General features: G+C 49.0%; 1 protein-coding gene and 1 long non-coding RNA gene across 12 annotated transcripts in view; one reads left to right on the top strand and one right to left on the bottom strand.

The window, feature by feature from the left end:
- CCDC78 (coiled-coil domain containing 78) overlaps positions 1–22,653 on the top strand; it is a 98,373-nt gene that overhangs the window by 55,531 nt on the left and 20,189 nt on the right. For 7 of the 9 annotated variants that reach the window (XM_044980332.1, XM_044980328.1, XM_044980331.1 and 4 more), the window contains 2 exons: positions 793–836; positions 10,409–10,475. In XM_044980332.1, coding sequence (XP_044836267.1) covers positions 793–836; positions 10,409–10,475 — 111 coding nt within the window. Of the gene's footprint in view, positions 1–625; positions 751–792; positions 837–10,408; positions 10,476–22,653 lie in introns of those variants that run through there. The other 2 variants (XM_044980335.1, XR_006572496.1) reach the window with 2 other exon arrangements.
- LOC123344291 lies at positions 662–15,744 on the bottom strand. 3 transcript variants are annotated; one of them, XR_006572499.1, is made up of 4 exons: positions 15,188–15,744; positions 11,657–12,349; positions 5,831–5,977; positions 662–1,269 (listed from the first exon to the last, which is right to left on the bottom strand). It is a non-coding gene; the product is annotated as an uncharacterized LOC123344291 (long non-coding RNA). The 3 variants fall into 3 exon arrangements; XR_006572497.1 differs by lacking the exon at positions 15,188–15,744 and having other exon boundaries at positions 666–1,269; positions 11,657–12,618; XR_006572498.1 differs by lacking the exons at positions 11,657–12,349; positions 15,188–15,744 and adding an exon at positions 11,125–11,594 and having other exon boundaries at positions 666–1,269.

The following is a 22,653-nucleotide window of genomic DNA, read 5'->3' as shown; positions in this document are numbered from 1 at the left end:
CAGGGAGCCCTGAGCCCTTTAAATCTCAGCCGCGGCTGGGAATCTCTGCGGGCAGCCCAGAGCCCTTTGACTCCCCGCGGCTGGGATTTAAAGGGCTCTGGGCTCCCCTCCGCTGCGGGCAGCCCAGAGCCCTCTGACTCCCGGCCGCGGCTGAGATTTAAAGGGCTCTGGGCTCCCTGCGGCTGCCGGCAGCCCAGAGCCCTCTGACTCCCAGCCACGGCTGGGATTTAATGGGCTCAGGGCTCCCCGCAGCTGCCGGCAGCCCAGAGCCCTCTGACTCCCGGCCGCAGCTGGGATTTAAAGGGCTCTGCGGTCCCCGCGGCTGCGAGCAGCCCAGAGCCTTTTGATTCATGGCCGCAGCTGGGATTCAAAGGGCTCTAGGGTGCCCGCAGAGCGCCGTGTGTGGGGGATTTAAAATCCCCTCGCGGGCCGCACAGTGAGGCTCCGCGGGCCGCATGTTGTGCAGGCCTGCTTTACTGTATAGGCAAAATAAAATATACAAGGAGTTGAATGGCAGACAATACCTGGAAAGGTTCCAGTTTTATCCATTTCCTCCCCTTAATTTTGCCCAAGAGCAATTATGTTCCAACGGTCTTAGTTCAAATGAGCTACCTTTACTTCCCAGTAGAAAGAAAGAGCCACAAGCCTTGAGACCATCTTGCAGAGCACTTCCTTGTTAGTATCAGTGGTGGCCATTTACAATACTGAGATGTGTCCAGTGCTGGCCCTGCAAAGGAACAAGGATTCCATTGGGTTAATGTCACAAAGATGATGATCTTCCTTTGCCTACAGAAAAGACTGAGTGAAAGCTCTGCGCCAGGACCATCTCTTCACCAGTAAGTAGCTTCCATTTATGTAATTGGTACTGTAATCTCCATGTCAAAGGTGGCTGCCTCCTTCATCCCTCTGCATTACACTAAGGATCCAGGACTTGCTTCAGCTGTTTGGGGATAAGGTAATAAATAGGGACAGGAGAGGCCGTGCTGACTGAAATAATTTAATATCTACAAAAATGTATGTGAGTGAAAATGTCAGTTCTTCTTCGAGTGGTGTCCCTGTGCGTGCTCCACTCTAGGTGTCAGTGTGTCCCTGCGCCGGAGATCAGAGATTTCTCGCAGCAGTACTCAGTCGGGGGAAGGGCATGCACAGGAGTCCTCTCATGCAGCCGTTGGCACCTCCTGTAGCATGCACTCCTCCGACCGTCCACTCAGTTCCTTTTCAACCGTCCTCGGCTGCAGACGGAACTCCATGGCAGTGCTCTCTTTGATACTTTCTCGGGAAAAAAATAAACAAAGTTGCAAGTTAAATAGGAACTTCTTATTAGTCTATACTTAGTTACATTGTTTAGTTAGTCTTAGTCTACATAGTTACATAGTTTCGTTAGTTCCTCTTAGAGGTTTTTCTTCAAAAACAAAAAACAAAAACAAAACAAACAAAAAAAAAGAGATGAAAGAAGACTTTTTCTCTGCTTAACTCCCAGTTTGGGAACAGTTTCTACAGTTTACCATTACAATTAACTCCTATCTTTATCTCTTGAGGCGGGGAGAGGCTTAACTGCAGTCATGACGGGCTCAACAGGATTTAAAAAGTGTGACTCCTGCCATGAACTGATGGCCACATCCTGCATTCGCTGTCTGGGAGAAACTCATATCTCCCAGAAATGCATACATTGCACCAACTTAACAGTAAGGGCAAGACGTGAGAAAGATCTCTGCTTGAAAATGCTTCTGCTGGAGAAATCCCTCCAACCTCTGCAAGAGCTGTCCTCCGGGGTGTCTCATAAACTGAGATCTCTGAGCTCTGATAACGCTCCAACTTCCAAAACTCAGGAAACGAGTCTCGACCTCTCCAGCAAGGGGGTCTCACAAAAAGAGAGCTTCCCCAGCGAGGTCTTTACCCTCAGTGTTCCACTCATCCAGAGTGAGCACTTACAAGGCATTGGGCTCCTCCGGCACCGTCCCTTAGCGGACCTCTGCCGAGCCCCAACACATGGCACCAGAGCTGACATGTCAAGTCTCCTCCACGGCACTGACTACCCCAGTGCAGAGGAGGACCTTCCCGAGCATAAACATCCTCAACTCAACGTCATTATCAATGAGGGTCCGTTAATAGCCTGCACAGCACTGCAGGCCTCAATGGATGTAGTAGACACAGCTTCCCAAACAACTGCAACAGCTGTGGTTATGAGAAGAACATCATGGTTGCAGGCTTCTGGAGCTCCAAAAGAACTACAGTTAAAAGTGGAGGACCTCCTCTTTGATAGGGATAAACTACACCTCTACCCCGATATAACGGGACCCGATATAACACGAATTCGGATATAACGTGGTAAATCAGCACTCGGGGGGTGGGGGGGGCAGGGCTGTGCACTCCGGCAGATCAAAGCAAGTTCGATATAACGCAGTTTCACCTATAATGTGGAAAGATTTTTTTGGCTCCCGAGGACAGCGTTATATCAGGGTAGAGGTGTATTCTTGTCTCAAACAGACAACGTCCTCCATACCATGAAGGCCTCCCGAGCAATGCTGCACACACTAGGTATACACCCACCGCCTGGCAAATGCCCTTGTTTTACACCATACCAGAGGTCACGAGACGCCCTTGTTTAACTGTCAACAACCACGATACTTCACTCAGAACAGACCTAAACAACGGGCTCAGAGACAATGAGCTCCACAGAACCAGGCCTCGTCCATCTACATCTAAGCCACAATTTTGAAGTCTTGGTCGAGGGTATGCACAACTTCCCCACACCTCTAGCACCAACAGATACCTATCCCACAATTTTGGTCACCGCATATGCCCATTTTACCATGCCTAGGCTGCGATAACCACAGATCAATGAGTTTTGGAGATCATACAATCTGGCTACACCATTCCTTTCACAGCCATCCCCCTACCCTCCCCCTTCCCCGTCCCTCTTCAGGGACCCCTCTCACGAGCACCTTCTGTAACAGGAAGTAGACCACCTCCTACTGCTGGGTGCTAAAGAACCAGTACCACATCAATACCAAGGGAGGGGGGTTTTATTCCAAATATTTCCTGATAGAGAAGAAAGGAGGGAGATAGAGACCAATCTTAGATCGCCGAAAACTCAACAGGTTCGTACACAACCACAGGTTCAAAATGGTCACTCTGGCCACAATAATCCCAGTGCTAGATGTGGGGGTCTGGTTTGCAACCCTCAACCTCCAAGATGCATACTTCCATATTACAATACATCCTGCCCACAGACAGTTCCTGCAGTTCACAGTAGGAGCCAACCACTACCAATACAGGGTCCTTCCCTTCTGACTGTCCACTGCTCCCCACGTATTCTCAAAAACGCTCGCGGTAGTAGCATAAGAACATAACATAAGAACATAAGAGAGGCCGTACCGGGTCAGACCAAAGGTCCATCTAGCCCAGTATCTGTCTACCGACAGTGGCCAATGCCAGGTGCCCCAGAGGAAGTGAATCTAACAGGCAATGATCAAGTGATCTCTCTCCTGCCATCCATCTCCATCCTCTGACGAACAGAGGCTAGGGACACCATTCTTACCCATTCTGGCTAATAGCCATTTATGGACTTAGCCACCATGAATTTATCCAGTCCCCTTTTAAACATTGTTATAGTCCTAGCCTTCACAACGTCCTCAGGTAAGGAGTTCCACAAGTTGACTGTGCGCTGCGTGAAGAAGAACTTCCTTTTATTTGTTTTAAACCTGCTGCCTATTAATTTCATTTGGTGACCCCTAGTTCTTGTATTATGGGAATAAGTAAATAACTTTTCCTTATCCAAATTCTCAACATCACTCATGATTTTATATACCTCTATCATGTCCCCCCTTAGTCTTCTCTTTTCCAAGCTGAAGAGTCCTAGCCTCTTTAATCTTTCCTCGTATGGGACCCTCTCTAAACCCCTAATCATTTTTGTTGCCCTTTTCTGAACCTTTTCTAGTGCTAGAATATCTTTTTTGAGGTGAGGAGACCACATCTGTACACAGTATTCGAGATGTGGGCGTACCATGGATTTATATAAGGGCAATAATATATTCTCAGTCTTATTCTCTATCCCCTTTTTAATGATTCCTAACATCCTATTTGCTTTTTTGACCGCCTCTGCACACTGCGTGGACATCTTCAGAGAACTATCCACGATGACGCCAAGATCTTTTTTCTGACTAGTTGTAGCTAAGTTAGCCCCCATCATGTTGTATGTATAGTTGGGGTTATTTTTTCCAGTGTGCATTACTTTACATTTATCCACATTAAATTTCATTTGCCATTTTGTTGCCCAATCACTTAGTTTTGTGAGATCTTTTTGAAGTTCTTCACAATCTGCTTTGGTCTTAACTATCTTGAGAAGTTTAGTATCATCTGCAAACTTGGCCACCTCACTGTTTACCCCTTTCTCCAGATCACTTATGAATAAATTGAATAGGATTGGTCCGAGGACTGACCCTTGGGGAACACCACTAGTTACACCTCTCCATTCTGAGAATTTACCATTAATTCCTACCCTTTGTTCCCTGTCCTTTAACCAGTTCTCAATCCATGAAAGGACCTTCCCTTTTATCCCATGACAGCTTAATTTATGTAAGAGCCTTTGGTGAGGGACCTTGTCAAAGGCTTTCTGGAAATCCAAGTACACTATGTCCACCGGATCATAGCAGCACATTTACAACGCAAAGAAGTTATCATCTTCCCTTATTTGAACGATTGCCTTCTCAAGGGTGCCAATCGACAAGAAACGGCAGGCATGCTGAAGACCACAATAGATCTGTTTCACTAGCTAGGTCTACAGATACACAAAAAGAAATCCACCCTGGAACCAGCCCAGCGATTGGAGTTTATTGGAGCCAACCTAGATTCCATACAAGCCAAGGCAATATTGCCAAACCACAGATTCACTACATTGACTAATCTTATTTCCACAGTGACCATCAGCCCACAAACTTCAGTGAGGACATGCCTTCAGATTCTGGGACATATGGCAGCTACGACTTTCATAGTAAAGTATGCCAGACTCCATAAGCGCTGTCTGCAGCACTGGTTGAGCACGATCTATGCACCCAGCAAACACTTTCTCAACAGACGTATGATGCTACCACCAAGGGTTATCATCTCCCTACAATGGTGGACACAGCCAGGGAATGTATGCTCTGGGATTCCCTTTCAACAAGACCCCCCATCAGTGACTATTACAACAGATGCCTCCCTGATAGGTTGGGGCGCCCACTTGGGTCACCACAATGTATAAAGCAAGTGGTCTGCGACGGAAACCTGACTACATATCAATCTCCTGGAACTCCACACAGTACACAATGTATGCCGACACTTCCTCCCACTCATACGAGAAACCTCAATCTCTGTTCTCACCGACAATGTGGCGTGCATGTTTTACATCAATCACCAAGGAGGAGCCAGGTCTCACTTGCTATGTGTAAAAGCCATGAATTTATGGAACTTCTGCATCTGCAACAATATAAACATCACAGCATCATACCTACCAGGGTGTCAAAACACTACAGCCAACAACCTCAGCAGGCACTTCTCACAAGAACACGAGTGGGAAATCCACAACAGTGTTCTTGGCACTATATTCCAAAAATGGGGTCACCCAGTAATCGACCTTTTCATCTCAGCAACAAATCACAAATGTCCACTATTTTTCTCCAGGGCAGGCTTGGCACCGGGATCGTTAGGGGATGTCTTCCTCATCCCGTGAAACACGTCACTCATGTACGCCTTCCCACTGATCCCACAGGTCAGCCGCAAGATACGACTCGACAGAGCATACATCATTCTCATTGTCCCCACATGGCCCAGACAGACTTGGTTTCCGTACCTCTCACATCTAGCAGTCTGTGCCTCCAACCGCTGCCTTTCTGGACGGACCTCCTGTCCCAGAACAAGGGCCTGACTCTCCATCCAGACCCAGTGAAACTCCATCTCAAAGCATGGCTTCTCTCTGGTTCCAACATGGGGAATTGAACTGTTCGAAGAAAGTAAAACAGGTATTACTAAATAGCCATCACCTCACACTAGAAATACTTACAGCCACAAGTGGAGAAGATTCTCCCTTTGGTGTCAGCAGAAACAACTGGACATGACCAAGACACCTCTATCTATGATCCTAGACTATCTACTAGAACTGAAGGAAACAGGATTAGCGTTCTATTAAAGTACACCTGGCTGCCATCACGGCGCTCCATGAACAAATAGAAGGAGCTTCAATATTGCTCACCCGATTTACATGGTGCTTTCTAGCAGATATACAGAACATGTACCCAGAAGTACGCCAACCTGCACCACCATGGGATCTCAATCTTGTGCTCAAATGTCTCAGAAGACCACCCTTCAAACCTCTAGCAACCTGCTCACTCCTACATATGTCAATGAAGGTTGCATTCCTAGTGGCAATCGCATCTTCAAGATGTCAGCGAAATAGGAGCATTGATGGCTGAACCACCATACAGTGTATTTACCAAAGACAAAATCATGTTATGTCCTCACCCAAAATTCTTGCCTGAAGTGGCTACAAATTTTCATATTAACCAAATCATACACTTACCTGCCTTCTATCCGAAGCCACATAACTCTTCAGAGGCAACATTGCACATGCTAGATGTCAGACGAGCTGTAGCCTTCTTCTTGGACAGAACTAAACCATTTCGCAAGTCACCAAGACTATTCGTCTCTACAACAGAGCACTCCAAGGGCTCTACAATATCGACCCAGAGACTCTCCAAATGGGGGTCTACCTGTATTCAAACTTGCTACCACCTGCATCACAAAGAACCCCCTGTGGGCATCAGATCCCACTCAACGCGAGCCTTAGCGACATCGATTGCATTCTTGAACAATGTCCCCTTAATAGATAATTGTACAGTTGCAACCTGGACATCGGAGGAGACTTTTGCAAAGCATTATGCTATCACCCAAGGCCTTGTCTCAGACTTTATTGTTGGCCTCACACACTTATACATAACTCCGAACCCCTACCATCCCTGGTGGGGTACTGCTCTACAAACACCTAGAGTGGAGCACCCACAAGGACACCACTCAAAGAAGAAGTTACTCAACTTGTGCAATAACGATGGTTCTTCAAGATGTGTGTCCCTGCCTGTGGGTGCTCCATTACCCACCCTCCTCTCCTCTACTTTGGAGTTCACACAGCCAAGCTCTGTGGTAGAGAAGGAATGGAGGAGATGGTCAGGGGAAGCACGCGCTACAGGAGGTGCCAATGGCTGCATGAGACGACTCCTGTGTGCACCCTTCCCCCGACTGAGTACTGCTGCGAGAAATCTCTGGTGCAGGGACGCACCGACACCTAGAGTGGAGAACCCACAGGGACACACATTGGGAAGGACCATCGTTACTGCACAAGGTGCACCAAGCATGCTTGGTCTTGAAATGAGGTAGCCATTGAGGCTCTAATTTTAATCATACTTGTAGTTCCATTGATTTTAAATGGGACTACTTGTGTCCTTAAAGAATCAGGGCAGTCTTGTTTCTGCTTTTTCATAGTACATGAACATGCTTGCAAGTTTTGGGTGGAGCAAGGGCTGGTGCAGGTGTGCCACAACTGTATCTGATACCTCCTAGATTTGGCTTCTTGTCACTTTATTAAATAGTTTTTGATGAGTTATCTTTCTTTCCTCACTACTCAGTTATTCTACTGAGACTTTAATTACCTAGATCACAGAAAGAAAACAGATGTTAGGACAAAACTGTTAAGATTAGAAATATGCCTTCTGTAATGCAATGTAGCTGCAGGAGACACACATGGCCTCGTGTCCTTAGGGTCTACAGAGGACACTGCCCCCACTTCTCTCTAAGGGATCCATCTTTCCAGGCAGCAGTGATAGATAGCGCCCTGTGCATATACAAAGTTTTTGTCCGCATCCAATCCACAAACATGGTCCGTGGATATAAAGTGGATAGCCGCAGATTTGCAGGACTCTAGTGATAGGAAGTAGTAGTGACTCAGGAACTAAGAGGAGATGCTGCAATCAAGAGCAGATAAGTGTACAGACTGAGATGGGCCTGTCATTGCCGCTGTCCTCAGTACTGCCATGATATGGGCATGTGTTTAAAAATACTCGCTATGCAGAACTTGAAGAATCAGTAGCAATTCTGATGATTGGCAGATGAGGGGAGAGGGAGAGTAACTTGGAGGGACTACAATTTTTCCACCATGAATAGCCTATTATTTTTTGGTAACATCACCCTGCTAAACTTGTAAGCATAGAGGAGTCTCTTCCCAACACAGAGGGCTAGAAACATATTTCTTTTTCAATGAAAGCTTAGATTACACGTAGTGAAGCTTGGACTAGATCCCTCCCAAAAGCTATTACATATAAGACCAACAAATTCAGGGCTTGTTTCTCTGTTGCCTCATTCCTCATGCAGTCATTGACACTAGGACAAAGTGGGTGTAAAACACTAGTCATCTGATTTGTTATCATTTCACATGCACTTGGCACTTCCTTTGAACAGGTCTACATAGTGGCATCAGGGCAGGGCAGTGTCTCAGGCTCTGTCTCTAATGACTAACAGCTTTTATGCTCCAGCTTGGTCAAGGTGTCCCATGCACTATTGTCACTGCAGATTAGAGTATAATAGAAGCTAGGAGTTCTTAGATGAAGCTGCTTTGGAGTTATGAGTGGACAGAAGAGAGAATAATTTTTAGAAAAAAATTCCCACCTCTTCAATACCTCATTCTTGTAAAAACCCTACCACAGCAGAACACTATGCTACACACCCAATTCTCTCCTTGGGAAGAGGATGAGAGAACAGACATGTGATAAAGATTAGTTACAATTTCTTAATGCGCTACTGGAAAGTGCTCAGATCCCCCTGTGATGAGGGTGGGATATGAACCTTTATCAACCAGAATACTTGTCCAATTAATCTGACGCTTTCTGGAACACTTTTCTGTGAAGGACTTCACATGAGAAATGGTAGGTGGAAATCATCCCTTCCTGCCCCCCTAACACCTCCACCCCCAGGAAATTGGGCTGTGTGAATGAGAGAATTCAGTTTATAATATAAATTGTTTTAAAGCCTTACCCATGGAGTCTCTAGTGTGACATATTTCAAACAGAAATTCAGTTTTAAAGAGATCCAAATATGTAACCCTTCTGAATCAGTCAGACCCTAAGCTACATGGTTACCAAGTGTCTCTAGAAATGAGCGCTAGCTCTATGCCAGATTCTGCCACCATTTCCCATGCAGAGCAGTACTTTAATCCTTGAGTGCATCCATTCATTGCAATGGGACTACTTGAGGAATAAGGGACAAAAGTAGCAGACTCTGGACCTTAGTGATGCATCTCCTGTTAAGTTTCTTTTAGAGGCTTGTGTTCTATCCACACTTGTAATGACATTTATTTTCTGTATCTTAATGTTTACATCCTTGCCACGATCTCCCTCCTGTTACTAGCCTGACAATGCATATTGTGAAAGACAAGGGGGGTGAGGAAATATTTTTTTTTATTTGACAAACTTCTTTTGAGAAGTTAATCCAATACAAGATATTACCTCACCCTCCTTGTGTCTCATATCCTGAGACCAGTACAGCTACAACATTGCAAATGCATGTAGTTAACAGAGTTGTTTCACTGAGAGTCATTGCTGTATTTCCCATTACTATTTAGACATATGTATTTTGCTGTTATTTTTGATCTCTTAACTATTTTACTTATATAAAATTACAGTCCCTTTCTTCCAGAAAGTCATCTATTTTTCCCAGTTGTTAACACAGACACCAGAGGGAGCTCTTTCAGTCCCAATTAAGCCTTTAACTTGTATGTGGGCTACAGAGTTTGAACACAATGCATTCCTCAGTTCATGCCATTCTTTCTATATAATCAAAATCCCTTGGCCATCAGATGTGACCTATATTTTGCTTATTCAGCCCAGGACAGAATAGGAAGAACTTTCCCATGGCTTGGCTGCCTTTCTTCATAATTATCTCATCTGTCACCATTTTTTATACTCCACATTAGAATGAGTGGATTTGTGCAGAAGCACAAAAGGAATTAAGTGCTAGTATTTGGCATTTGTTATGCGCCTCACTTCTTTCCTCACAAAGTTCAGCCCTACTGAGTCAGGTTAATGATTATTTCTGCACTGAGTCCTTTCTTATGTCTGTTTGATGATGTAAACTAAGGGCAAATCCAGCCACCCCAGCAGAGATCCAGGTTGTAGGACCTGTGACTCTCATTGCCCAGGTATGTGAAGGAACAGTGATGTGCTCTGCAGCCATACAGGGAATCAGTCTGGAAGATGATCTGAAATTTATGCTTTCTGGGGTGCTGAAAAGGCAGTAGCATATCTGGTGGCCATGCCGAGCCCCATGGTTTAGGGATGGTCTGGCTTTGTATATATGATTGTAATTAACATCTGCTGCTCTATCCTAGCAAGCTGGATGAGGAGGGCTGGGCAGAGATCAGGAAGCAGCTCCAGGAGTTCACATATAACACGCAGGTAAAATGCTTTCTGTTCTGAGGCAGACTGAAAAGAGGGCTAAGCATAGACAAAGCACTTCTGCAATTGTAATGGTCACTGCCACTATCAGGATTCCCTCCTCACTCTGAACTCTGGGGTACAGATGTGGGGACCCGCATGAAAGACCCCTAAGCTTATATTCCAGCAGCTTAGGTTTAAAAACTTTTCCAAGGCACAAATCCTTTCTTGTCCTCGGAAGGTTCTGCTGCCGCCACCAAGCGAGTTAGACAAAGATTTAGGAAAAGAACCACTTGGAGTTCCTGTTTCCCCAAAATATCCCCCCAAGCCCCTTCACCCCTTTTCTGGGGAGGCTTGAGAATAATATACCAACCAAATAGGTTTACAAGGTGAGCACAGACCAGACCCTTGGGTTTTTAGGACCCTAAAAAATAATCAGATTCTTAAAAAAACAGAACTTTATTATAAAGAAAAAAGTAAAAGAAGCACCTCTGTAAAATCAGGATGGAAGGTAATTTTACAGGGCAATAAGATTCAAAACATAGAGGATTCCCCTCTAGGCAAAACTTTAAAGTTACAAAAAAACAGGAATAAACCTTCTTCTTAGCATAGGGACAATTCACAAGCTAAACCAAAAGATAATTTAATGCATTTCCTTCCTATTACTTACAATTTGTAATCTTAGATGCTTAGTTCAGGTATGGCTTTGGGAGATGTATTTTCTTTGTCCTGACTCCTCGGAGAAAACACAAAGGAACACAAAACAAAAACCTTCCCTGTAAGGGTTCCCCTGTCGGGCGAGGGGTCGCTTTTCGCCCTCTGGGCACCTGGGGACCAGGCAGCCTCACTACACACGAGTAGTACAGTCTATGAATCTACAAAGCCCAAGCCCTGGCTCAGGGCGGGGCACAAACACAGGTACAGGGCTCAGACCCTCAGGCAGGGCTGAGCAGCAGTTCAAGTCTAAAGGCCTCCTCGGGCCAGGGAGAGGGGGACGTCTGCCACCCCTGGAAGAGTGGCAGGGGGGGACGCAGGCCCTCCCACTCCACTGCGTCCCAGCCCGGGGCCCTAGCAGCGGCAGAAACTCACTGCTGTCAGTGGGGATCCAGGCCGCAACACACTGACATCGGTTCTGGCAGTGCTGCAGCCAGACTGGGGTTGGCTGCCCCTGGGCTACTTCCACCTTCCCCCTCCTCAAGTACCTGAGTTACTGTGGTTTCGGCAGAGGGTTCAACCACCATCGGCTCCTCAGGGAAAGTGTGCTCGGGTGGGCTCAGCGGGTCCTTGGGGTTGGCGGCCACCGACAGGCTCGGCTCCTCCTCCGGGTAGCGGGAGCGAGGCAGGCTCGGCCAGTCCTCCTCCGGGTAGCGGGAGCGGGGCAGGCTCGGCCACTCCTCCTCCGGGTAGCGGGAGCGGGGCAGGCTTGGCCAGTCTTCCTCCGGGTAGCGAGCGAGGGGGAGGCTGGGTCAGCCGCTGCCTTCTGCGGCCTCCCCAGTGGGAGCTCGGTCGTGGATGTCTGGCCTTGCTGACGGCTGGGGCCTTACTGAGCCTGGAGGGCCCGCCTTTGTACTTCCGGGCCGGTGCTTGACCCTTTGTGGGGCAGGCCCAGAGCCCCGTAGCTCCGCCCAGTCCGGCCTCCGGCTGGGCTCCTCGTCCTCCGGGGCGCCTGGGGACCAGTCCGCCTCACTACATTCCCCCACAGATTTGAAAGTATCTTCTCCCTTCATTGGTCCTTTTGGTCAGGTGCCAACCAGGTTATATGAGCTTCTTAACCCTTTACAGGTAAAGGAGGTATTTTACGCTACCCTTAACTGTATATTTATGATGCCCCCCCAAATCATAGACAGTGCTGGACAGCCTCCTCCACACTGGCTGTGAATTTTTTTCCTAGAGCTCTAGGAGAGAACAGAGTTAATAAGACACATGCATCTTTAGATATACTACTGATTATATAAAAAAGAACAATATTTTTCACATTTTAAGGACGATTTTAACCAGTTGATTTTCAGAATCTTTCATGGGAGAGTGTATCAGCCACTATGTTAGGGTAGGTCTATACTTACCTGCCGGGTCGACGCATAGCGTTCGACTTCTCGGAGTTCGAACTATCATGCCTAATCTAGACGCGATAGTTCGAACTCCGAACGCGCTCCCGTCGACTCCGGAAATCCACCACCGCGAACGGCGGTGGCGGAGTCAATGGGGGAGCCGCAGACTTCGATCCCGCGGCGTCTGGACAGGTAAGAAGTTTGAACTAAGGTAGTTCAACTTCAGCTACGCTATTCGCGTAGCTGAAGTCGCGTACCTTAGATCGAACCCCCACCCCAAGTGTAGACCAGGCCTTAGAAGGTCCTGAAATGTGTTGTATTTTAAAATTAAAATCTTGGAGAGCTAAACTTAACTGAAGAAGTGTTTTGTTATTGTTCTTGATGGTATGAAGCCACTTCAGCACAGCCTGATCGGTTTGCAGGTGGAAACGCCATCCCCAAACGTATAGGTGTAGCTTTTCCAGAGCATACACAATGGTGTTAACATTCCTTTTTCCTGATTGACCAGTGGCTTCTCCTTTCAGACAGTTTTTTGCTGAGAAACACGACAGGATGGAATTCTTGATTCGGTCCTTCCTGCATTAAAACGGCTCCCACACCAAACTCGGACACATCTGTGGTTACAGTACAGACCTGTTTACGTGTGAATCCGCTTAATGCGCAGTAGCACCGTGCCTCCCAGTGCTACCTATTTAACATGCAAGACTTCTTAACACACGGTACACGGTACAGGAACTTGCTATGTAGCGCTACAGATTTGCTTACTAACTCACTGACATAGAAATCGACAGGAAGTGTGGAGCAGAAACGTGTTGTACGTCTTTACCGCCGACGGGGGGCGGGGGGAAGGGGCAGCAATGTTAAAGCACTGCCGCAGCAGCGCTTTAAGGATGGTCCTTTGCTGTGACAGCACTTTGAGGATCCTCAAAGCACTGCCGCAGCAAAGGACCATCCTTAAAGTGCTGCTGCAACAGCACTTTAATGTTGCCACCCCTTTCTCCTCCCACCCACCTCGGTCAGCAGCCCTGCCAGTAGGGACCCTACCAGAGGGCCGCAGACAGGGGAGGCAAAAAGGGCAGGGACATTAAAGTGACGGTCCTTTGCCGCGGGAGCGCTGGGCCGCCGACGGGGAAGTAGTGGAGGGGAAGCAGCGCAGCAACGTTAAAGCGCTGCTGCAACAAAGAACTCTGCAGCGCTTTAAGGTCCCTGCCCCTTTTGCCCCCCCTCGTGCGCCGATGGGCGGGGGGGTGCAAAGAGAACAGCTGCCCTGGGGCCGGCAATTTAAAAGGGCCCGGGGCTCTGGACGCTGCCCTTTAAATCACCACGGGAACCCCAGGCGGCATGGACCAGGTGGCCTGGAAGGGCTGGCTGGGGGATGCTGACCCCTAGCCCCGCCCCTTCCACCTGAGGCCCCACCCCTTCCACCTGAGGCCCCGCCCCTTCGGGGGCAAGAGCTGCCCCCACCCCGTACCAGTAAGGGTCTTGAGTTACTTTCACCCCTGTGTAGTAGTAGTAATGTTTTTATTGGATTACACATTTGAATTTATATTCTTGTAAAGCGCCATTAACAGATAGGCCTGCAGTATTTGGGACGCTGTGAATACATATGTAATCCTAGATAATTATACGTGTGTGTGTGTGTGTGTGTGTGTATAGATAGATGGATAGATATAGATATCTTAAGATATTTCAGCATGGCTCTCTTAACCTGCGGTCCATTAACACGTGGTCGTGACTGCTTGAGTCCCGACATCTGCGTGTAAACAGATCTGTACTGTTCTAGGAAAGGTTTGTTAGTCTGGGGCCCTTAGCACAGGGTTAGACATGATCGTTGCTTTAAGCTGGTTAAAGGCCTTTGACACTTTTTAGTTCACTGAACTGCATTTGGCTGCTATTTTTTGGTTAGGTCTGTCAGTGGGGCGGTGATTTGGCTGTAGTGCTGTACAAATTGCCTGTAATATCTGGCCAAGCCTAAGAAGGATTGGACCTGTTTTATTGACTTTGGGACAGGCCACTTTTGGATAGCATCCACTTTGACCTGTAGGGGGTTGATAGTTCCTTGGCCCACCTGGTGTTCAAGGTATGTTACTTTGTTTAGGCCTATTTGACACTTCTTAGCTGTAACAGTTAGTCCTGCCTCTCTTATGCGCTTGAAGACTTTTTGTAGATGCTTTAGGTGTTCTGCCCATAAATCAGAAAAGATGGCCACGTTGTCAAGGTAGGCAACTGAAGATTCTCCCAATTCCACTAGGAGACTATCTACAAGTTTTTGGAAGGTGGCAGGTGCATTTCGCAGCCTGAAAGGGAGCACATTAAATTTATACAGCCCTACATGGGTGATGAAGGCTGACCTTTCCTTGGTGGATTAATCTAGTGGTACTTGTCAGTACCCCTTGGTTAAGTCTAAGGTAGAGATGAACTGGGCACGTCCCAGTTTCTTCAATAGCTTATCTGTGCTTGGCATTGGATAGTTGTCTGGGCGAGTCACAGCATTTAGCCTACAGTAGTCCACACAAAAGCGTATTTCCCCATCTGGTTTGGGAACTAGAACCACTGGAGATGCCCATGCACTGTTAGAGGGGCAGATTACACCCATTTGTAGCATGTCCTGGATCTTCCGTTCTATAGCAGTTTTGGCTTGAGGAGACACCCTGTAAGGTTGGGCTTTAATTGGGCGAGCATTACCTGTGTCAATGGAGTGGTATTCCTGTTCGGTCCATCCTGGAGTGGCTGAGAACATTGGTACGAAGCTATTGCACAGCGCCTTGATCTGCTGTCACTGCATATGTCCAAGGGCATGGAGAGGTTCACCTCTTCCATGCCACCATCACTTTTTCCTTTGTAGTAGACACCTTCAGGCCATTCAGCATCATCTCCTCCCTGGGCTGTAAACTGACAAACCTTTAATTCTCTGGAATAAAAGGGCTTTAGAGAATTAACATGGTACACTTTAGGTTTGAGGTGGGGGATGCTATGAGATAGTTAACAGCTCCCAGGCGCTCTTGAACTGTGAATGGCCCTTCCCACGACGCTTCCATTTTATGGGCCTAGAGCGCAGTAGTATAGCTGGTGAGGAGCAGGGGAGTGGCCGCTTCCTCTGAGCACATTATCCAAAAGTGGTGCCTTAGGTGCCGACTCCGTGGGTGCTCCGGGGCTGGAGCACCCACGGGGAAAATTTGGTGGGTCCAGCCCCACCCCCCAGCCCCAGCTCATCTCCACTTCCTCCTCTACACGCTCCGCCCCGCTTCTCTCCCTCCCCATCCTGCTTCCCGTGAATCAGCTGTTCGTGTGGGAAGCCTGGGAGGGCAGAGAAGCAAGCAGTGGCTTCACGCTCAGGCCCAGCGAGGCGGAGACGGAGCCGAGGTGAGCTGGGGCAGGGGGGCTGCCTGCGCTGCAGCAGGTAACCCGGGGGCGGGTGTGCAGGGGAACCGCTCCCTGCCCCAGCTCACGTACCTCCCCTCCACCTCCGCCTCCCTGGGCCTGAGCGCGAAGCTGCCACTTGCTTCTGAGCCCTCCCAGGCTTCCTGCGCCGATTAGAGGGAAGCAGGGGGCTGTGAGCTCGGCCTGACCCGGTGCTTCAGGCGCTGCATGGCGGTGGCGTGGCCCAGCTCCAGCATAGTCTCGCGGCTGTAGCACCACCAGCCACCTCCAGGCAGCACGGTAAGGGGGCAGGGAGTGTGTGTGGGGGGGGGGGATTGAATGGGGGCAGGGAGCGGGGGGGTTGAATGGGGGCAGAGGTCCTGGGGGAGCAGTCAGGAAGGGGGGGGACGGCAGGGGGCAGTCAGGGGTAGGAGTTCCGGGGGTGGTCAGGGAACAGGGAGAAGGGGTGGTTGGATGGGGCAGGGGTCCTGGGAGGGCCGTCAGGAATGAGGAGGGGTTGGATGGGGTGGCAGGGGGCAGTTAGGAGACAGGGAAGGGGGGTGGATGGGGCAGGGGTCCCAGGGGGGCAAGGAATGCAGGGGGTTGGATAATTGACAATGCAGCTGCAGGAGAGCACAATCTGTGTACCTGTGCGGGAGAGCTCGCTCTGTTGTACTGCTGGGGAACTCAGCCTGTACATGGAACTGCCTGGAGGGGATTGGTCATGGGGACAGTCCCACCCCTGTGATCGCACTCACTGGCAGCTGCCTCCCTGGCTGGACTCCAAGGACTGGTAGCAGGAGTGGGCCTGTGTGGCCCCCAAGCAGAGAGATGGGTGAGCTCTGTCCACCAAGATGAACCCTGGGTCTGCTGAGTCAGCCCTTAGCCGATAGCAGTGGTTCTCAAGCTTTTGTACTGGTGACCCCTTTCACATAGCAAGCCTCCCCTTATAAATTAAAAACGCTTTTTAATATATTTATCACTATTATAAATGCTGGATGCAAAGCGGGGTTTTGGGTGGAGGCTAACCAGGGCCGGCTCTGGCTTTTTTGCCGCCCCAAGCAAAAAAACACCTGCGGGCTGGCCGGAGCAATGAAGGGTCAGCGGGGGGAGGATGAACAAACCACGCTGCCTGCCAGGAGGGCTCCGCGCCGCTCCGGTGGGCAGGCTGGGAAGGACGCCGCTGCCCTGCCGCGCTTGCTACAGACCTGGCACCGCTCCCAGCAGGGTGCTCCTCTCCTTTGCACTGCTGCCCCCTACAGGGCGGCCGGAGCAGAGAACCAAAAAGAAAAAAAACCTGCGGGGGCGGCCAAAGCAGCAAATGCCGCCCCTTGGAATCTGCCGCCCCAAGCACGAGCTTGCTCGGCTGGTGCCTGGAGCCGGCCCTGAGGCTAACAGATCACGACCCCCCATGTAGTAACCTTGTGACCCCCTGAGGGGTCTTGACCCCCAGTTTGAGAACCCCTGGCCTATAGCACCAGCTGGGCTCTTCTCAGTATGTGCTGGCCACATGGGCTGGAACCTTTGGCCACAGCTTTTATGTAGCACCTTTTTTTATTTACCTTCTTGCTTTTACCAGGCTGTGTGATCCGGAGGGGGGAGGCAGGAAAAGAGCTGAGGGCCCCCCTTTGTCACTGACATGGCAGTGCCACCCCGTAGCAGCACCCTCCCCTGTCCCTCCCAGCCTAGGGCCCAGCAGAGACTGCTGAGTTTATGTAGCAGAAGGAGTTCCCCTGATGGAGCCCTTCCTCCCTTAGGCAGGGTAAGCCCAGTTTTGCAGGGGGCTAGGAGAGTTTGGGAAAGATGCTACTCTCCAGACCTTGTTAAGCCCCCCGCCCAGTTGGGAACTGGTGCCATCCCCAGACCCTGTGTCCTGGGTACTCTGTCATTCTGCATCTTGCTTTTTCCAGTCTCAGCTCTCTTCTCTGACTGCTGCAGAGATGCCCCACTGAGGGCATCACTGAGTTGCACTGTGCTGGGTGCTGTCTGCAGCCTGGACTCTTGATAGGTTGGCTTTAGTTTTGAAGGTGTCTTTTAAAATGTTTTCAAGCTGCCTTCCCCTCCCACAACACGCAGTGCCGGGGAGGGGAGGGAAGGGTTGGGCCCTCCCTGCTGCCTCAAGATGTTTAAAAAAGCCTTTGGGGCCTTAATTTTTTGTCTACATTTGTTACCTTTAGAAACAGTCTGCTCTCCCCTGTTCCTACTGGAGGTCTCCTTGGAGGAGCAGAGAGTTGGGCGGGGTAGGGCGGGAGGGTATGGCTTCTACCTGCTGATGAGGGAGGGCATGCTGGGGCCTTGCACAGACCTCTTCCACCTTGAGTGTCTGGCAAAGCCTTGGGTTCTGCACCAATCTCTTCTTATCCAAAGGGCTGTGGCTCTTGCTCTCTGATGTCACAATTCTGCTAGACCCCAAGCCCTTCAGAATCCTCCAGCTCAGGATGGCTAGCCCCTTGCACCACTGTGGCTCCGTTTCTATTTTTAGCACACTAGCTTGGTCAGTGCTAGCACAGGTATGTCTACACAAGCCGGAAATTACACCTCCTTTTTCCAGAATAAACATACCCAAAATCATGGGGATATTTCCTTTCGTCCACCCTCTGTATATATGGGGAGGGGAATTATTGACCTTGTACATATGTAATGGTGTTTGTAAGACAGGGTATAATAATCACACTTCCAAATTGCAATGAACTGTGGAAAAGTTCCTGTTTGGTATGAGAGATGTTACTTATACCTAGATGCACTCCCCTTCCCCACCCCCAGCCCTATGCATGCAGGCTTGGGAATATCACTGCTGTAGTGTCAGCTTTTAAGACACTTTTCACATGCACCACTTCTAGTATTATGGTAAGTTAAAACAAGCTACAGTACATTGGGACATTAATACTCTATTACAGTCTTTGTATTAGCATATTAAAAGCAATAACACTTAACAGACCAGTATATCCAGGACATTACTAGCACACTTTTCCCCCACTGATACTTAGTAGTTGTACTGTCATCTCCCACAGCTACTTACGTTGCAGCTTTTTTTGTTAAAACTAAATTGGGAAGAAAGACTGATTCAGAACTTGTTTAATGGTTACTTTATTGCCAAAGGGTGTAGTGGGGTGTAGGCTTGGAGGGAGGAAGGTTTCTATGGTGTAGGCAAGATCAGGTGTTTTATCTAAAACCAGAATATGAATGGTGCTGGTCGTCTTGGTGGCTGGATGACCTTGAATTATTGTCAAAAGTTAGGTGTACTCTTCTCCTTCCTCACATTTTGGTTGAGGATTCCATTGATAAAGGGATTGGCCTCAAATACCTGGTTGTAGGACTCTTCCATGGTGTAGTTTTCATCTTGGGTGGCCTGATTCTAATTATATTAAAGCATGTACTTTAGTCTTTGTAATTATCTGTTATAACTCTGTAGCTTTTTATGAAGGCGGGAGTAAAATAAAAGTACCGGTAACTGCAATAGTTCCACAGTTAACTAAAACTGAAAATTTACATAATTTAAATCAGACTCCTAATCTTAATTTTTGCTTAATAAATAAGTCCATAAGAAAACTCTGTTGGGAAACTGCTGCAGTTTACTTAGGCCTGGTCTACACTAGGACTTTAATTCGAATTTAGCAGCGTTAATTCGAACTAACCGCTCAACCGTCCACACCAGGAAGCCATTTAATTCGAACTAGAGGGCTCTTTAGTTCGAATTTGGTACTCCACCCCGACAGGTGGAGTAACGCTAAATTCGACATGGCTAGCTCGAATTAGGCTAGGTGTGGATGCAAATCGAACTTAGTAGCTCCGGGAGCTATCCCACAGTGCACCACTCTGTTGACGCTCTGGACAGCAGTCCGAGCTTCGATGCTCTGAGCAGCCACACAGGAAACGACCCGGGAAAATTTGAATTCCTTTTCCTTTCTGGAAAGTTAGAATCTCATTTTGTGGTTGGACATCGGGGCGAGCTCAGCAGCACCGGCAGCAATGCAGAGCTCTCCAGCAGAGGAGTTCATGTAATCTCTGAATAGAAAGAGGGACCCGGCATAGACTGACCGGGAACTCTTGGATCTGATCAGTGTGTGGGGCGAGGAGTCTGTGCTTTCAGAGCTGCGCTCCAACAAACGGAATGCAAAGACCTACGAGAAGGTCTCCAAAGCCATGATCCAGACAGAGGATACAGCCGTCATGCAACGCATCGCCGCGTGAAAACCAAGGACCCCAGACAAGGCTACCAAAAAATCAAAGCGGCAAACGGACGCTACGGAGCCTGCCACCAGTGCCCCACCAGTGACCATGGACTCTGATGATGGGACAGTGTCGACGGACAGTTCCTCGACGATGTTCACGGACGGGGAAGATGAGGAAGTGTTTGTGGAGGACAAGGCAGGCGAGAGCGCTTACAACGCTGGTTTCCCCGACAGCCAGGATCTATTCATCACCGTCACGGAGATCCCCTACCAACCCTCCCCGGCCATGAACCCGGAGCCTGAATCAGGGGAAGGAGCAGTCGGTAAGTGCTTTAACCATGTTAACTTTTATTCTTAATATAACAGGAATCTGAAGTGTGTGAGAAGGAGGTCTCTCTATATATGGTGACAGATCAGAAATCCTCCTGGGAGATCTCCACGAAGCTCTCCTTCCATTAATCGATAAGCATCAGCAGGAGGTTCCTGGGGAGAGCTGCCTTATTGGGTGCTCCGTGATAGCACCCTTTTCCCCGCGAGGCTTTCATGCGGTATTCACGGAGCATTGCCTCCCCGACCACGGCTGCATCGGTCCGTGGTTCGTGATAGATTTCACGCAGCATGCGCTCTCTATCTCCTTCAGTGCCCGTCCTCACGGTGATCTCGCTAGGAGACTCATGCATCTAATTAGGGGAATTACTGTAATGTTACGCCTGGTCCAAAGTATTTTTAAAAAATCTCCGGACAGACGGCATAGCAGAGACTCAGCACGCTGCTGCGAGACGAGCGTAACGGAAAGCCAAAGAATCAAATGGACGCTCATAGAGGGAGGGGGGACTGAGGACGCAAGGTATCCCACAGTTCCTGCTGTCTCCAAAAATGATTTGCATTCTTGGCTGAGCTCCAAATGCTTCTAGGGACAAAAACAGTGTCCGCGGTGGGTCAGGGCATAGCTCGGCAATTTACGCACCCCCCCACCCACCCCCAGAAGTGAAAGGGAAAACAATCCTCTCTTGACTCTTTTACATGTCACCGTATCTTTACTGAATGCTGCAGATAGACGCGATGGTGCAGCACTCAACACCAACATCCTTGCTTCCCCCACGCTATGGATGGCTGATGGTACAAAATGACTGGTACCCGTCCTCATCATCAGCCTATTGCCACATGGGGCAGTGCAAAAGGACTGGTAACCATGCCGACTACTATCTGTCAGGTTCCCCAGTGTCAGGTGAACCTAATTTTTCCTGGTAGATGGTACAATATGGCTGGTAACCATCGTCATCATAGCAACAGGGGGCTGAGCTTCATCAGCCCCCACCCTTCATGTGTAAAGAAAAGATTCAATTGCCCCTGGACTAGCAGCAGGATGCTGGGCTCCTCTCCTCCACACTCCTTAATGTCCTATGTGGACTATCATAGCAACTGGAGGCTGCCTTCCACTCATTTCTCACTAACAAGTCACTGTGTCTTATTCCTGCATTCTTTATTACTTCATCACACAAGTTGGGGGACAATGCTATGGTAGCCCAGGAAGGCTGGGGAAGAATGGAATGAACAGGTGGGGTTATTGCAGGAGCACCCCTTGTGAATAGCATACAGCTCATAATCTATGCAGGATCTGACACAGAGCAGCTGTGCTCTCTGGTTCTCTGATACAGTGGTTCTCTAGTACACTTGCCCATATTCTAGGCAGGACTGATTCTATTTTTAGATACCAAAAAGGAGGGATTGACTCAGGGAGTCATTCCCAATTTTTGCTTTTGCGCCCCTGGCTGCTCGGCCAGGGGCACTTATGACAGCCCCAAATGGGGCAGTGCAAAAGGACAGGTAACCATGCCCATCTTATTACCATCTTATTACCAATTTATGGTATGGTAGATGGTACAATATGGCTGGTAACCATCTCTGCTGTCATGCAAAAGCAAAAGCATGCTGCTGTGTAGCGCTGCTGGACCGCCTCTGTCAGCGGCATCTAGTACACATACGGTGACATACACAAAAGGCAAAACAGTGTCCATGGTTGCCATGCTATGGCGTATGCCAGGGCAATTCTGGGAAAACGGGCTTGAAATGATTGTCTGCCGTTGCTTTCCCGGAGGAAGGAATGACTGGCGACATTTACCCAGAATCCACCGCGAAAATGATTTCTGCCCCAGCAGGCACAGGGGTCTCAACCCAGAATTCACAGAGACAGCCTAGACTCAGTTAATCGTTTGCAAAAATGTATCTTTGCAAGGAATTCACTCCCTGTTTCCCATCTCACAGCTTCCACTGTCTCCAGACCTGCCACAGCATCCCCCTCGCAGAGGCTGGCAAAGATTAGGCGGAGAAAGAAAAAGACAAGGGACAAGATGTTCGATGAACGTATGGGCTGCTACCTAGCCGAGGCGGACCAGCAGAGCCAGTGGAGGGAGACCGTCTCTCTGTACCAGCGCTCACACAGCGAACGGGAGGAGAGGTGGCGTGAGGAAGACAAGCAGGCGACTCAAACAATGTTTGGACTAGTGAGGGAGCAAACGGACACGCTCAGGCGCCTTGTGGATGTTCTGCAGGACCGCAGGAGCACAGAGCCCCCCTGCAGTGTATCTGCAACTGCCCTCCCCCGCCACAAAGTCCCAT

The sequence above is a fragment of the Mauremys mutica genome, chromosome 11, assembly GCF_020497125.1.
Source record: "Mauremys mutica isolate MM-2020 ecotype Southern chromosome 11, ASM2049712v1, whole genome shotgun sequence".
Taxonomy (NCBI): domain Eukaryota; kingdom Metazoa; phylum Chordata; order Testudines; family Geoemydidae; genus Mauremys; species Mauremys mutica.
The sequence above is the reverse complement of the archived record's forward strand: the minus strand, read 5'-3'. Positions and strand labels throughout refer to the sequence as shown.